Source organism: Cucumis melo, chromosome 5 (genome assembly GCF_025177605.1).
Source record: "Cucumis melo cultivar AY chromosome 5, USDA_Cmelo_AY_1.0, whole genome shotgun sequence".
Taxonomy (NCBI): Eukaryota; Viridiplantae; Streptophyta; class Magnoliopsida; order Cucurbitales; family Cucurbitaceae; genus Cucumis; species Cucumis melo.
The window spans coordinates 5,056,080-5,072,289 of NC_066861.1; the positions used below are offsets into that span (position 1 = coordinate 5,056,080).

The window sequence follows — 16,210 nt, forward strand, 5'->3', positions numbered from 1 at the left end:
TTTTTGACATGTAGGTTGTATTGTGTCACAAAAATCTATTTTTATTTAGAAAACCTTTTTTGTGTTATCTAAAATGCAACAAGTTGTTGAAATGAGCATATTATATTGTATTATACAATTCAAATGAATATGAATAATATTAGTCTTTTTTGTCTTGATAAGCTTACTTCTTGATAATTCTGCTATATATGTTATTGTCTTATAGTTTCGGGGGCCGGAGTGAAAAAAGCTAAATAAGTTTATTGTTTTCATTCTCATTTGCAATCCAACTATGAATTACAATTTTCTAATTCTCTAAAAAGAACAATAAATTTAATTTTGTTGATTTTATATATCTCTAGAACTTGTGAGATTTGTTGTTGGTTATACTTTGCCTCTTTTATAATTTGCTAGTGGTAATACGTTTAAACACGGTTAGTAATTGAGTCTTCTTGAGAATGTTGAGTGTGGGTGAAGTTTTTCGCAAATATAAAGTTGAAAGAAGAAAAATGGATAAGGATTTATTATTAACTTTGTATTCAATATCATGCACCTAGATAAGTGGAATGCACTAGGACACAAAGATGCGTTGTTTAAAGGTGAAACTTAGACATATTTCTTGAACTTTCTATGTTGTTTTCAAATTGAAACTTTGTTGATTTGATAAGTTTGCTATGTTATTGTCCTATAGTCTTACTGTTAAAATGTTTATGGTTTACATTGAGTTCTATGTATTTATAGGTTGTTTTGTGTGTTTATTATGCTAATCGTGTGTGCTTGTTAATTTGGATAATGTTACAACATTTTCTATAGGTAAAAAATTACAGTGTAAGAAATCTTCAATGTTGGCTTGTAATTAGCATTCATTTTCGATAGTTTTGCAAGTTTTCCAAGAATCTGTAGAGCATAGAATTATGTCAAAATAGTTATGTTGTTGGTTTTTTTTTTTAAGATATGTGTCATGTATTTCTATGTAATGAATTCTTGTAAAACCTTTACTAAATATTGCATTGACAATGTAATTATTTAACTTTGCACTATCAATATATAGATTAATTTAATTAAAATGTATGACTACTTTGTTTTTTAAATTGTATGAGAAATAACAAGATAAACATATCTCATGACAATTCATAATTATTTTTTTTATAGCAAAAAGTGTAGAATTATTTAATTACATGACTGTAAAAACCATGTTGTGATCTAAAAAATAACGACATTGAAATTTTTTCGATATATAAACAATAATAATACAACAAAATTATTACTAAAAGTCAATCCATAACACAACAAAACTATCATCAACAACAAAAACATGACAAAAATAAACTAATTTGGACCTCAACTATGATAATTTAATTGTGTCAAAATCCAATTAATAGTGATAATTGGTAAATACCAGGAGAAATTGATTATCGACGTTAAATCCATGTCGTTTAAACAATATTAATAATATTTTTTTTGATGTCATTAAATGTTCTATCTTTACTTTGGCTTTGAAAACACAAAATATGTGTCATAAAAACCGTTTATGACACATAATTTGTATTGTTAAATTAATCCCAGTTTTCTAGTGGTGTGGCGTCTTTGATGTAAGAACAAAGTACTTTGAAATACATCTGTACTTACGAGGGACACAAGGTAATCAACCAAGAGGATTTTACACAGAAAAGCTCTTTCCATACTATAAAATTTGTCCCAAAGTATGAATTATTTTCATGGAAATCTTTTATCTGTAAATTTGACCAAACTAACCTTTTCATTTTATTCTCAAGAAAAATCGTAATATTAATTTATTTCCTAACCAAACTATTTAAATGGTATTTATGAATTTCCATTTAGAAATTGAATGTTTTTCATGATTACATGCCTTGATTTTAGGAATTTTTGTATGCATTGTTACAGCTTCATGTAATTCATAATATTCTTTATAAACCTTGAATTTTAAATGTGCCATTACAGGAATGAAAGTCTTGAAATATTGAACTTCCATTAGTTATTGCCTTCGAAAGGAAACCATTTTGGAAAAATTAATTAAAAGCTGGTCTTTGCATTTCGTATTGTGAATGTGTGCTACCCACGTGATTGGGTGCTTTTGTATTCATGATTTGCCCATAACGAATTCAGTTGGTTGGGTTGCCCGGGGAATGAAAAGTATATGGACCGGCCCAAGCCCAAAAAGCCCAACTCTGTGGAATTCAGTAATTTTGTTGAAACTGAATCCATCATTTTCTCTAAATTTGTTAAGATTTCTAACTGTAAACTTCGATTATAAATAGCGATGATGCTCAGTGATTCTCACTCACCAAATTTCCGATTTCTTCTACTTTCTTTACTCTACGCCACGCCGTCCTCTACTTCACTCAATGCCGTTTCCTACGACCTCAGACCAATACACCATCCTTACTCAGATCGGTGCTAGTCCCAACAGCGCCGTCTACTTGGCCAAATGCGACTCCCAAGACTCATCCACCTCCTCCACTGTCACCGTCGCCATCAAAATCATCGAAACCCCCCAAATCATATTTGACACCAACTTGTTAAACACTTCACTAACGCTCATTGACCACCCCAATATTGTTCGCCCGCATTGTTGTTTCTTCGCCGACGACAACCGTCTTTGGATCGTAATGCCCTACATGTCAGCCGGACCTTTACAATCCGTTCTCTCCCACAGTTTTCCCAGAGGTATGCCCGATCAATTCACCTCCATTCTTCTGTCCCAAGTTCTTCAAGCTTTGGTTTATCTTCACCGAATGGGGTTTGTTCATAAAGCCATTAAACCAAGTAATATCTTCTTTGATTCACAAGGCACTGTTAAGCTATCTGTTTTCGACCTTATGATCTCTGCCGATAATAAAATTGATCGTGATTCTTCAATTCCTTACTGGGTTCCACCCGATGATGAATATAGTTTCAAATCAGATATTTGGGAAGTTGGTGTTTTAGCTATGGAAGTTACTTGGGGTGGTCCTCCAATTATAGACCCAAGAATTCTTGAATCACAAGTTTTGAATATCTCAAGAAGGTTTCCTTACGAATTGAAAACAGAGACGGGTAGAAGAAATAGTGGTGACAGAAGAATATTTGGAGATGCTGTTAAGGAGTTTGTGAAAACTTGCCTGTTAAAAGATCGATTGGAACGGCCGACAGCGGCGAGTTTGTTGGATCATCCATTTGTGGTGAAAGGGGAAAATGCGAATAATTTCTTGTTCAAGAGTATTCCAAAAGGAGTGATTGAAATTGATAGAAGATTTCAACTAGAAAAGGAAAGAATCATTGGGATTATGAATAATGATGAGGGATTGAAGAATCAAAGTGAGAAGATAACGAAGATTAGTGGATGGGTTTATAATGATTTTTTGTTTGAACTTGAACCTGATGGCGAATCATTAGGGAAAAGAGTTAGGTTTGGTGGTGAAACCATAAGAGAATTTGAAAAAGAAGAAGAAGAAGAAGAAGAAGAAGGAGAGAGCAGCACGAAAGTTGATGATACGCCATCTTTACTTGAAATAATAGAGAAAAATTTGATGAGTGGTGGTGATGGTAGTGGTGAATCAAGCAAGAAGAAGAAGAAGAAGAAGAAGATTGTTGATCAAGAAAGTTTAGTGAAAATGTTGACTTCAGTGTTAGGTAATATTGATGCACAAAGGGAGATGGTTTCGATGCTGATAAATCATGTTGGTTATTTGAGTGAAAAACAGTCGGAAATGAGTAATGAAATCAAAAGATTAGAGACAGAATTGAAAGCTGAGAAAGAACAGTACTTTCAACTAGAGTTAGAATATGAATTTCTAAAGCTCAAAGTTCCTGATTCTGACGATGATCAAAAAGAATATCCTTCTTCTTCTTCTTCTTCTGAACAAATAAACACTATGTAAAGATTTAGCACTGTACTTAGCATATAGTGAGATTGTGTTTTAGTCTATTCCTGTATTAGCATATACACTAAATACAAATAAAAGACATACAATTTACGCAGCACTAAGTCTCATGGCTCTCCTTCTTCTTCGTACATATTTTGATTCAAAATGTTTTTTTTAAGGAATTGATTTAAAGGGGTTAGTCATTTTGTGATTAATTTATCTTTAAAACTGTATTTATCTCGAGGAGGTAGGATGTAACGGTTTCATTGAATAATTTTGTTGGGATGTGAGAGAAGAGGAGTGAAAGAGATGGTAATTAAAAGGTGTTTGGAGCAGTATGATTAAAGACTAGAATTTGGGGAATAGAACCTTAAAAAAGTGAGAGCTCTATTTAGTAATATATAGAGTCAGCTAATTGGCTACAAATCTTAATTATACCTAGAATAATCTAAATTAATGAAGACAGTAATCTTTTGTGTGTTGTTCTTCTCTGATGGATGTTTTCCTTCTTCAGTACATTAACTAATGACATGATCTATCTTCTTCATCTTTTTCCCTTTCTCAATCACGTCTATATGATCTATATATTCTCATATACCAATTTCCATAGCTTCAATTGTTTTTTTTTTTCTGAAAATATTAAACCAATTATATAATTAGTTCATTTTTTTTCCTGAGATCCTATTGACCTAATTATTTTCTACATTTTGGGGTTTATTTGGCTTTTTTTGTTTGTTTGTTTAAATTTATACTTTGTGAGTTTAGTGATCAACATGGTCATCATATATTACTATTAACCTCAGATTAGAAATAATGTTTAGCTCTAAAGCTAAATGTTCGTTCCAATCTGATCCCCTGAATAGCTAAGTATGGTAAATGCATTTTGAGTTTATAAAATCTGTGTGAGTATTACTAATCTTTCTTAAAAGGTAAAGATTAATACCATGATTTTTGTATATATATAAATATTTTTAATGTTTTTAAAAGAAACACTTTCCTAAAAAATGTGTATGTAACAAACAGCAATAGTATTTTATATAAGAGAGCAAACCAAATTAGAGCCATAGTAGTTGAATAACTCAAACCTGTAGATTGGGTGAGCATGCATCTTTACCATTCTTAATGTCATCCCTTAAATGAACTTAGACGATATGAACACGACTCTCATTAGACCCTTTATTGCAAGTGAGATTGTAGTAGCTGTGAACAAAGTGTATGACTCCACTAAAAGCTCCCGATCCAAATGGTCGAATGCACTCTTCTTCGAAATGGATACACGATCGACATAGCAATATTGATGTACTCACATTTATGCATAATACTTTTGTTATACATGAATTAAAATATTTCTAGAAAAAAGTGACAAATTAAGATTAGACACAATTGACAAGAAATGCACAAATATATGTATTATTTTATGACAAATTAAGATTGGACGCAATCGACAAGAAATGCACAAACATATAATACATATGTTATCTCAGAGAGGTATCTATGTAAGTATATTTTTCCTTACGCAATATCCTCTTTCTTAAAAAAAAAAAAGATTAAAGATTAATTAATTAAGTTAAGATGTTGAAAGAAACATTTACAGAAGTTATTTGGCTAAAAACTAGGGTCCAAGTATATTATAGTACCATTTGAATAAAAGCGTAACCCTAGCCTATCACATCTAGATTTTATGAAGAAAGTAATATATATCTAACAAAATTGCATACTCCTCTTACACCTTTTTCTCTCTATATATCTATCCAATGCTTAACATTATATATGCATCCCCTCCTACCTTTGCTCAGTATAAGAATCTCAATACTCATCTCTATCTTTTAAGTAAAATTTTCTCCATCTCTTTCCCAAAAGGAGAGTCGTAATTGTTTTGGCATCACCACGAGCAGCAGCTCACACGGCGGTCAAGAGCTTAGAATTATAACCAAACCCAAAATGAAGCCACAACTTAAAGCTAAAGCCTCAAGCAAACATAGCAACAAAAGAGAAGGAAAGCAAGAAGAAGAAGAAAAAGAAAAAGAGATTATTGTTGAATTTCCATGGGCTTCTTCAAGAGCTTATACATGTGGCTTTTGCAAAAGGCAATTTCAATCTGCACAAGCCCTTGGTGGCCACATGAATGTTCATCGACGGGACCGAGCAAAGCTCAGAAGATCTCTGCCATTGGATTCGGCTACTAATGATGATCATCATCATGATTTTCTCGGATCCTCATCTCAACCCATTAAGTTTCTTAAACTGTATGATTTTTCAAGCTTTCATGGTGAACAAGCTGATGATCAATCAGATGGTGGGTGTAAGATCTGGAAAAAGGTTAACAAGTTTGTGAAGAAGAAGGAGACTGCTTTGCTTGCTACTTCAAATGACATAGATTTGGAACTTAGATTAGGGTTTTAATTTACCTAACATTTTGGCTCTAACTATTTATGAACTTTCTTTATGATCATTATTTCCCAAAATGAGTGTTATAATATATTTTGTTGTTATCGCTATGGTAATTTTGCTTAATGTTTTCCCGTAATAAACATTCTAATTATTAGTTTGTTGGTACAATTTACTAGTAAATATCTATAATACAAGTAAAACTTGTCGAAATAAAAAATATAATTAATAGATTTTGGGATATTTGTAAATTTTTTAAAACTGCTTCTTTACATAGTACTTAATTATCATTCTAAACATGCTACCTATTGTAATATTATCCAAAATAACATTTAAATTTATAGTCCAAATTTCACAAATAAAATTTTAAAAACTACTATTTTTTTTAAATAACTTGAATTTTGAAGTCACCTAAAAAAGTGGACAATAAATTGAAAAAAAATAGGGTCTGCTAAAGCTTATTTTTCAAAATCTAAAAATAAATAACAAAATAAAAGTGATCTAAAGTTCTACAAAATTTTCATAAGAAAACTCAGAAGAAGATGGCTTAAAAGGAATATATATTGTAACTATATTATTTTCTATCGTTATCTTCTGTTGAAATCTATTTACAGTACTCACATGATCTTACTCTTCTACCATAGAAGTAAAACAAATAAAATTAAAAAGAAACTAGAAAACATAAAAGTTTACCCGAAAAACTTTGACCTCGGAAAAAAATTATCACTCACCTAAAAGAAATCCACTATATATATATATATATGTGTGTTACCATCACAAAGAATAATTCTCTTTTCCTTCCATTTCAATTAAAAAAGCATTCCCAAAATTTTATACTGGCTATCAAACCAAAGAATATAAAAAGAATTATTTAACTAGAGTTAGCTTTAACTAGGAAGATTAGAAATGAAAGGAATAAACTCTTTTATATATATATATATATATAGAAAGAGAATTTGTGGGAAGAAGTATTTAGGGTTTGTATTGGACGCCACAATTTGATTTCTATTTGTGTTAATTGTAATGCATGATAAGAGAGACAAGACATTGGCATTTGAAAATGACATGCAATGCATACAATGGCAGCCTCATTACCCTATGTTTTCTTAACCAAAATCTCATGTTTTTGCATGTTCCCAATAATTTTGGGTTTCCATTAAGCATCATTCTTTCCCTTCTTTGCTTTTATGGGTTTGGGTTTTTTATGCTCAAAATTTATAATCAACTTTTCACTCCAAATGACACCAACTACCCTTTCTTTTTCTTTTACCTCTCTCCATGGCCTCTGCTTCATAAATTCAATTTCCTACATTATTGTATTCTTTGGGGAATATTAATTTCTATAACTTTGCTTCTTTTAGTTTGTGTTCGGATTATTCCATATTTATATAACTTGTGTGTTTATTTTGTGAATTGAAGAGGTGTAAAAGTCGTATATAACTTTAGTGTAAGAATCTTAGTTGGTAACAATTTAATTCCAATACCTTTATAATTTGTAACCATTTTTAATTAGCACTTATCCATATTGTTTTCATTAAAACTAAAGTATTATTTTTGCTATACCATAACCTTCTCTTTATAGTCTATGTATAAATAAATTTGATTTCTAACAATTTATCAATTTCTGTGTGTAGCAAATTTAATAAATTTAATTAATTCATAATATTTTTTTACTAAATTATTGTTGTTCACGGACTAAATGGTAATAAATTTGAAAGTGCAATCAACAAGACAAAATAATTTAAGAAGTCAATTCTATTTTCGGCCAAGTAGGTGAGTAAAATTATTTTTTTAGCATATATTAAGGGTGTTTAGATTAATTTTTTAAGTATTTAATTTTTAAATTAAAAGCTATTTTAGAGAAAATTGAATTTTCTTTACGATCATTCAAAATAAAATTTTGAAACATTCTTGCAAAGTTTATTTTAAATCATTGTTATTAAAAAAGTTTAAATAAAAAATATTATTTAAAAAAAAATAATTAGAATGATCCAAGACATTATTGACAACTATTGTAGCGTAGTTTATATGCTATTAATGTAGCTTAAATTTGCAATACTTATAATGTCATTATCTCAAGGGTTGAAAAGTCAGCTGCAAAAGTGTATACACACACACACACACATTCAGCAAAATGACAAAATATTTTCCATTTGAGAAAGTTGTTTATTGAAGCTGTTGGCCCTTTGCTGAGATGGTGAATTTGTCATTTACCACGCTTTTACATTTGTTTAAATTGGTTCTACAAGAAATTATATGAAATTAGATTCTTTTTCTTCTTAGAAGACTTTTGAATTTTGATTTCAAAATCATATTATTTTAGAAAGTAATAGAAAAAATAGAACACAGAGAAAACGCATACCAACTGCATTCTTACTTAAAATAAATATACGTGGACTCAATACGTGGTTTAACCTAAATTGTGTATCCCTGTAATTTAAGCTCTAGATTTACTGCGATATATATACTACGTTGTGTTCAAGAATTTTGCCATATAACATCTAGAAATCATGATACCAAAAAAGAGAGTAGTGTACTACCATTTTAAATTGAACCCTTCTTTTAATCAACCTTTTTGAATGTTTGTACGAACTCCTAAAGTTACTATTAGTTTCAATAGTATCATGAGTCACCATCTCCAAATTTTGAATCAATGAGATACCTTTGTGGACCGTAAAAAATCTACATAGTACCTCCAAAGCCATTTGGTTCAAAAGATCGTCTTTATTTGAAATACTATATAAATTTCTCAATATTAAGCCTGTCCACTTTATTTTTAGGCATTGTGGTATGGTCTCAATAAAATAGGTGAGAGCCTCCAACTCTATCCATTCCCCTCTTAAAAAGGAAAGAAAAAAACCTCATTAAGTTTCCATCTCATATTTTGATCTACTTTTTAAAGTTGTCATTCGAAACGTGTATTTTATCTCATATGTGACTCTAATTGACTTGTTCTCTACTCTAGGTTAAGTCCCAAGGCTCATCCTTTCCCATATAGTGTACTAGCTAGCCAAGGTCATCATAATGCAATGTTACATCTCTCTACATCTTCTTGGTTCCAAAAATAATTCATAAATCAAAATAATTAAATTTTAATATTTTAAGATTTTCCTAACTTTACATATTATTTTAAATTTATTTTTAATTTTTGGTACATTTGAATTTGAATCAAGTAAAAATTTTAAATATTTTTTATTAAAACGTTCATTTAGCTTCACTTTAATATTTTAATTTACAACTATAACATTTACATCATATTATAATTGAGTTGCCTTCATTTAAAACGAATAACAATTATATTATAGTTGAAATAATATTGAAAATAAAATTTAGCGATTTTCAAATAGAAATAATATTTTTTTTACCTTTTGCATTAGTTTTTTCGTCACAAACTATTTTATATTCAGTAATGTAAGATTTTATAATTTTTTAATATTTTAATTCTACATATATATATATATATATTTTCTAATTTTATCAAACATATTTTTGTTTCTGAGTTTTAAAAAATGAAAAAAAGAACAAGTAACAGAAAGGATATCAAACAATTAAGTTTGAAATTTCAAATTATATAAAAATTGTGATTTTAGTCTAAAAACAATAATTTGACAAACAAAAGGGATTGGCTCCATTTGTCAGAAGAGAATATAAGAAATGAAGAAGTGTCTGTTGTTGTTGGAGGTTTTTGCATGGACAATGAAGAATGGGATCACATTTCCTTTATATTTTAGAAACACATTGACTTTGTCAACAATTAAATTACAACCACCACACAGCAATACCATTCATATATATATATATATATATATATATATATATATATATATATATTAAAAAAAAGTGCACCTCTTATTATACTAAATCCTAACAAAACAAGAACAAAAAGGTATACATATGCTTAACTACTGCACATTGACCTTAGTATTATTTGAGATGTAATTTAAAAAAACAACTCCGATGTTTGGATCGTGTGCATTTTGGACCAATTTGTAATATAAGATTCCTTTTGTTTTTATCGTTTTCAATCCAGCTCTCTTTTTCTTACTGCTTTTACATTTTATAATTTCATTTTTGTTCGGTCTTTAGTTATTCGCTCTTTTCAATGCTCCTTTCACCGGTAATCCTAATTACATTTAAGATCTTTAAAACAGCGATCATTGTTAGGTTTGAAATAGCTTATTATTATTATTATTATTATTATTATTATCAAAATCAATTTATATTTAAATACCTATCAAATAATTTATGGTTCGGTAAGGTTAGTATAACTTATTGAATAATTTTAGATAATAAAAGTAGTTTTCTAAAATTTAGGAAAAATTTCCATTTATACCAACTTTGAGTTTTGTATCAATTTAAACTCTAAACTAATAAATGAATCAATTTAAACTTTGAACTTTGAAATTTCTATCAATTTAGACCTTAAACTTTTATCAAGTATATCAATTTAGATCCTAAACTTATATGAATTTATCAATTTAAATCATCTATTATTCTTTACTAGATATACTTACAAAAGTTGATAGTTTAAATTGATACATGTATGAAAATTCAGAGTTTAGGTTGATACATTTATGAAAGTTTAATATTTAAATTGATATACAACCCTTAGTGTTTAAGATTTAAATTGATACAATTATTAGTTTAACGATACAACCAAAAATTTAGAGATACATATTGATATTTGCTTTAAAACGAAATAAATGAAGCATATTTACAATTTTTATAAAATTTCTTTTGAAGTGACTAATGAGAGTTCGGACTTCCATAAATAATAATAACATGAATTCATATTTTTAAAATGTTTTCTCATCAATAATTTTTGATAATTTAGAATTATTCAACAATAATATATGCTAAACACATCTGAAATTGAAAAATTATTGTGGATAGTATAACATTTTCATTTTTATAATTTTTTTTTCTGGAAGACATTTGTATTTATTTATTTTTGTTTATAATATGGTGGGTAAGAGATAAGAAATGGAAAGAATGAAAGATTTGGTATTGAAAGAAAAAAAAAAAAGAGGAAAGATTGAGAAATCAATTATCCAATTGACACAGCCGAAAGCAACTTGAGCAGTTGAATTCACATCACAAACACACACATGTCGTTTCCATACACACTTCATTCTAAAGCCGGCTTTCACTAAACTTCTATTAACTAACTGCCAAAAAAAAATAATATTCTTCTTTTTCTTCATTTAATTTTTTCCTTTAATCTACTACCAACTATTATTATTATTCTTATTTTCTTTTATATATATGTAACACGAGTGATCAAATCTCTGACTTTGAAGTTAACGTAAGATAACAAAAAATGTTTTAATGATCTCCAACCTTTAAAAATGAAAAGTCATGTTAATACTATCGAACCAAGTTCACTTTTCGTCATAGTTTATATCACTTGAGTTGTGCATATTTAAGTTATTTATTCCTTGTATTAAATAAGAGAAATTCTAAAACATTGTTAATATAGGACAATGTTTAATCTTTTTAATATTTTAGGTCAAAGGTCCAAAATTCTCACATTTGTTATTAATTAATTATTTGTAGTCATCTTAAACAATCGTTAAACCCTTTTATAAAATTGAACATAGAATTAGGGTGAAAATTTTGAAGTCTAAACTAATTAATTGGAAATGTTGAAAATTCTATAGAGCATATCAACAATATCTATAAAAAGCCTATGTATTGGTTGATATTTCTATAAAATCGAAAAGACGAACATTTGAATGTATTTTAAGATGCATTTTTTTTTTCAATATCGTATTTTAGTTACACTAAAGAAGAAATAATATGTTTACAAAGAAGTAAGAAAAGTTTGTCAAGTCACAACATATGATGTGATAATTATTGCATAAAATGTAGGTGTTACCTAAACCAGTAAATCAAATGACATTTATATAAATATAAACAAGGATTTTTTTCAAACATAAGAAAAAGAAAACAAACTATTTACACTCCACATAAAAAAAAAAAAAACTACTAAAAACCAAAATTTATTATTCTAGATTTTTTTTTATGAAATCGTAAATAGTTGATAATTTTTTCTATTTTGACAAATTTTCAATAAACAATTTAAAAAATTAAATTTACAAGCTATATATAAGCATTTAATCATTTAAAACAAGTTTAAATTTCTAATAGTAACTAAATTCTATGGATATTTGATTCTATTCCTCTTAACTTTTCTATGATATATTCTAGAATAAACTCATACATATAAAAATGTAAAAAATATCTCATGAAAAATTTAAAATCATAAATTAGATACCAACGTTGAGAAGATAGAATATGATATATTTAATATAATGTTTTGCATAACACAATTTCTTGGCAACTTCCTTTCCCATTTCTTTTCCCCTCCATCATCTCCATAAAAACCCTAGTTTTGTTCAATTCTCAAATATCCATTTCCAATGACCCATCTCTTTCTCTCTTCAAATAACAAAACTCTTTTTAGTTAACCACCCTCACACTTAATTTCTTGATGGATTATTCAGATCAAAAACTAGGAAGCAGCAACTGCTCAGAGAGTTCAAGTGATGATCAATTAGAACAATCAGAAGCAATAACAAAGGAAGATGATCATGATCACCATCATAATTATTCAGATAATTTCAATAATATTATTATTAAACGTTCATATGAGTGTATTTTTTGCAAACGTGGATTCACCAACGCTCAAGCTCTTGGAGGCCATATGAATATTCATAGAAAAGATAGACAAAATAAACCTCCAAAAACAACCTCTTTTTCTTCTTCTTCCTCTTCTTCTTCTTCACTTCAAAGCAATAATCAAATAATCGGTCCATCCACTTTCAACAGTATCCCCTATTTTGGGCCTCTTTTGAGTAAGTCTCAAGTGGATTATCAAGCATCAACTTCCAACCTACATGGAGATCACTTTAATATGAACCTTTGGGGGTCAGATTTGAGCTTACAAATTGGATCGACCAACGGGAGGAGGCGACTTTGGAATAATGGTGATGGTGTTGATTTGGAGCTTCGACTTGGTCATCATCATCTGTGATACCGACTCAAGCTCAACTACTTATTAAGCGTATGTTTTCTTGACGGCCTAACAATATATATCAAAGGTTTGAACCTCTATGCTTATATGAACGTTATTGAATAATTGAACCCTAAAATATGTCTTTCGAGTATCGATTTTCTCTTTAATCTTTATATGGATTCAAAGCTGACTTTTTTGGTTTAGGGTAATTTGGGTTTCTTCATTAAGAGCTCTTCAATTGAGCAAAAGGTTATGATGATATAGATTATCTTTCATTGCTTTGGATGTGTTCTTTGTATTTCGTAGTTTTTTTGGACAGTTAACTAATACAGAATTAATATTTAATTTTTAGTCATTCTTTAATTTGTAATATTAATGCATCAAAATTTTGTTAATTCTAACAAATCCATAAGTAAAATTTTTCTTTTTTCGCTTCCATTGTCTTTTTGTTGTTTTTTCTTTTCTTACCAAACAGATCCATAATTTATTATTGCTTTTGATCAAGAAATTGTGATATAGGGAAAAAAAGAGATTTCATTTACTCACACTTCTTCAATAGGAAGATGGATTAATTTCTACAGCTTGGAGGTTGATAATTTGTTTTTTCTTTTTCTTTATTAGAATGGAAAATGGTATGAAATTAGATTATGTATGGTTGATTTATGCTCATAGTTACATAACCTCCAACCTCAAAAGAGATGAGTGCATGTCGTAAATTGCTATTAAGCTATGTTCACAACTCATAATTAGATTAGGTATCATTCCACTCGTAAAAAGGTAGATCGTAAAAGATGATGTATGTAACATTTAATTTATTTTTAGAAAATATGTATAGCTGGTATGTGTGCATAACTCCAATGACATGCTTGGAGTAATTTTGTAAGAGCATCAAAATCCTCACTTTTCTCATGTCAAAAGTGTCTCATTTTAGTAATTCAAGATCAATTATAGTTGCATGAAAATCACATTTATGAGTATAAACTAAAACCATTTTGAGTTAATTAATAAAGATGTGTTTTATCGTGATTTTGAATATAACACATGTAGTTAATTATAATTATTTCAAAATTACTTTTAAATATGGATTAAAACGAATAGATTCAATCGCTTCTTGTACTAATCGTTTTTATTTTATAAATGAAGCGGGAGTGAAGTATCCTTTTTCAAAAAAAAAAAGAAAAAAAACGAATAGATTCAAACAACTTAGTCATTCAAATATTATATATACATACACATATATATATGACAGTGTCTCACAGTGAATTGCAAGCTACAAAATCAACCTGAGAACTAAAATGCTTTTTCCCAAAGTGATTATCATTTTAGCCTTTAAACCTTAATTTGTTTCAAATAGTGTTTAAAATAGGATCGATGAACTTTCAAGTTTTTGTACACACTAACTCATTCATTAAAAAAAAAAAAAGAAAAAGTCTCTAATAAGTATTTAAACTCTTGATTTTGTATTAAATAGATCTTTGAATTCTCAATTTTGTTTTTAATAAATACTTTACCTAATCGATATTAACAAAAACATATCATAAATCTATAAAACATGAAAGTGAAAATTTAAGATTTAATTAGACATAAACTTAATTTTATATAAAAAAATGTTATAATACGGTGAATACCTAATAGACCCGAAGCTAAAATTCCATAGACTAACAAACAATTTTACCATTCTCCATTTCCAGGTACCCACTTCAAGTTCAACCCACAAAACTCAAAAACACTTCAATCTGCAAGGCCCAAAAACACAGCTCAAACGACAAATCTCAAACTAAATAAAATCCAAAAAAAAAAAAAACAAAGAACCACAAAACAAAAAAATCGCATTTCATCTATCAACGGATTTAGATTCAACAAACTCAAACCCATGCAAATGAAACAAGAAAATGGTCATAACAAAATGTGGGTTGACCCCAAAATCACTAAAAAACAAAAATCCAACGAAACAACCAAAACCCATGAAAGCATTCTCCAAATTGTGCTAAAAAAATGAACAATCAGAATGGAAACTAATACTCATAAAAATACAAATCGAACCGCCTGTGAAGAAATTCACCTGAGGAAGAGAAATCAATGAAAATACACAAAAAGTTGTTGAAAAATGAAAAAGAAATGAGAAGATGTGATGCTATATCGTGGGCTTATAAGATATAGACACAATCTCAGTTCTTTCATGCATTTTCATGAATAGTCATCGAGGGAATGAGTGAAATCGAAGCCTTTTTAATTACATTAAAAAAGCCGGCACTTTTCCTTTTTTGGTTGATTGAATTTTAAAATTAAAGGTATCACTGTCGAGTTAGAATGGAGATTGCTCACCGTTTGCTTTGGTCTACGATGATTCAACACAACCCACAGCATAGCATAGCCCACGACGTCACAGGCAGCATCACCGTCGATGGTGGGAGCTAAGGCACACGTTGATAGTGCAGATGATCGTAGGGGAAGAAGAAAAGAAATGAAACATGATAACCAAAAAAGACTTATGTCATGTAGCAACAATCAATATAGCTAAAAAGTAAATGATGTACTCTTCAAGAAGTTTACGTGAGGGAGGAGACAACCGACATTCGAACCGAAATGGTAGCAGCAGCGTTCGAACCGAAACGGAAGGGATTTTGCGTGAGGGAGGCGACGAAAAGGGAGGAGACGGTCGGCGGCGCTGAGGGAGGAGATGGGAACAGGAGGGATTTTGAAGAAGGAAATGGGAGTGTGCATGAGGTTTTGCGTGAGGGAGGGATTTTGCCTTTTCTTTATTTTTTTTATTTTAATAAAAAAATATTTAATTAATTTCTATAATGCCCTTACATATTATGACAGCAAATAACTGTCATGTATTTGGGGCATTCCGAAATTACCGTCTTTTTCCGCAAAAAACTCGCTTTTTAACATTTGATGACAGTTATTTGTTCCATCCTTTCAATATGGAATGGAACCAACTGTCATAATAGAG

The 16,210-nt window shown here is 29.2% G+C and overlaps 2 protein-coding genes across 2 annotated transcripts; both read left to right on the forward strand.

Annotated features, from left to right (window-relative positions):
• Positions 1-2,345: 2,345 nt before the first annotated feature.
• Positions 2,346-3,860, forward strand: LOC103502862 (serine/threonine-protein kinase BLUS1-like). Its single transcript, XM_008466978.3, has one exon. It carries the CDS (start codon positions 2,346-2,348, stop codon positions 3,858-3,860), a length of 1,515 nt encoding a protein of 504 aa, XP_008465200.2.
• A 1,926-nt stretch (positions 3,861-5,786) lies between these two features.
• On the forward strand, positions 5,787-6,248 carry LOC103502868 (transcriptional regulator SUPERMAN). Its single transcript, XM_008466983.2, has one exon. The coding sequence runs from the start codon at positions 5,787-5,789 to the stop codon at positions 6,246-6,248; it is 462 nt and encodes a 153-aa protein (XP_008465205.2).
• The last annotated feature ends 9,962 nt before the right edge of the window (positions 6,249-16,210 follow it).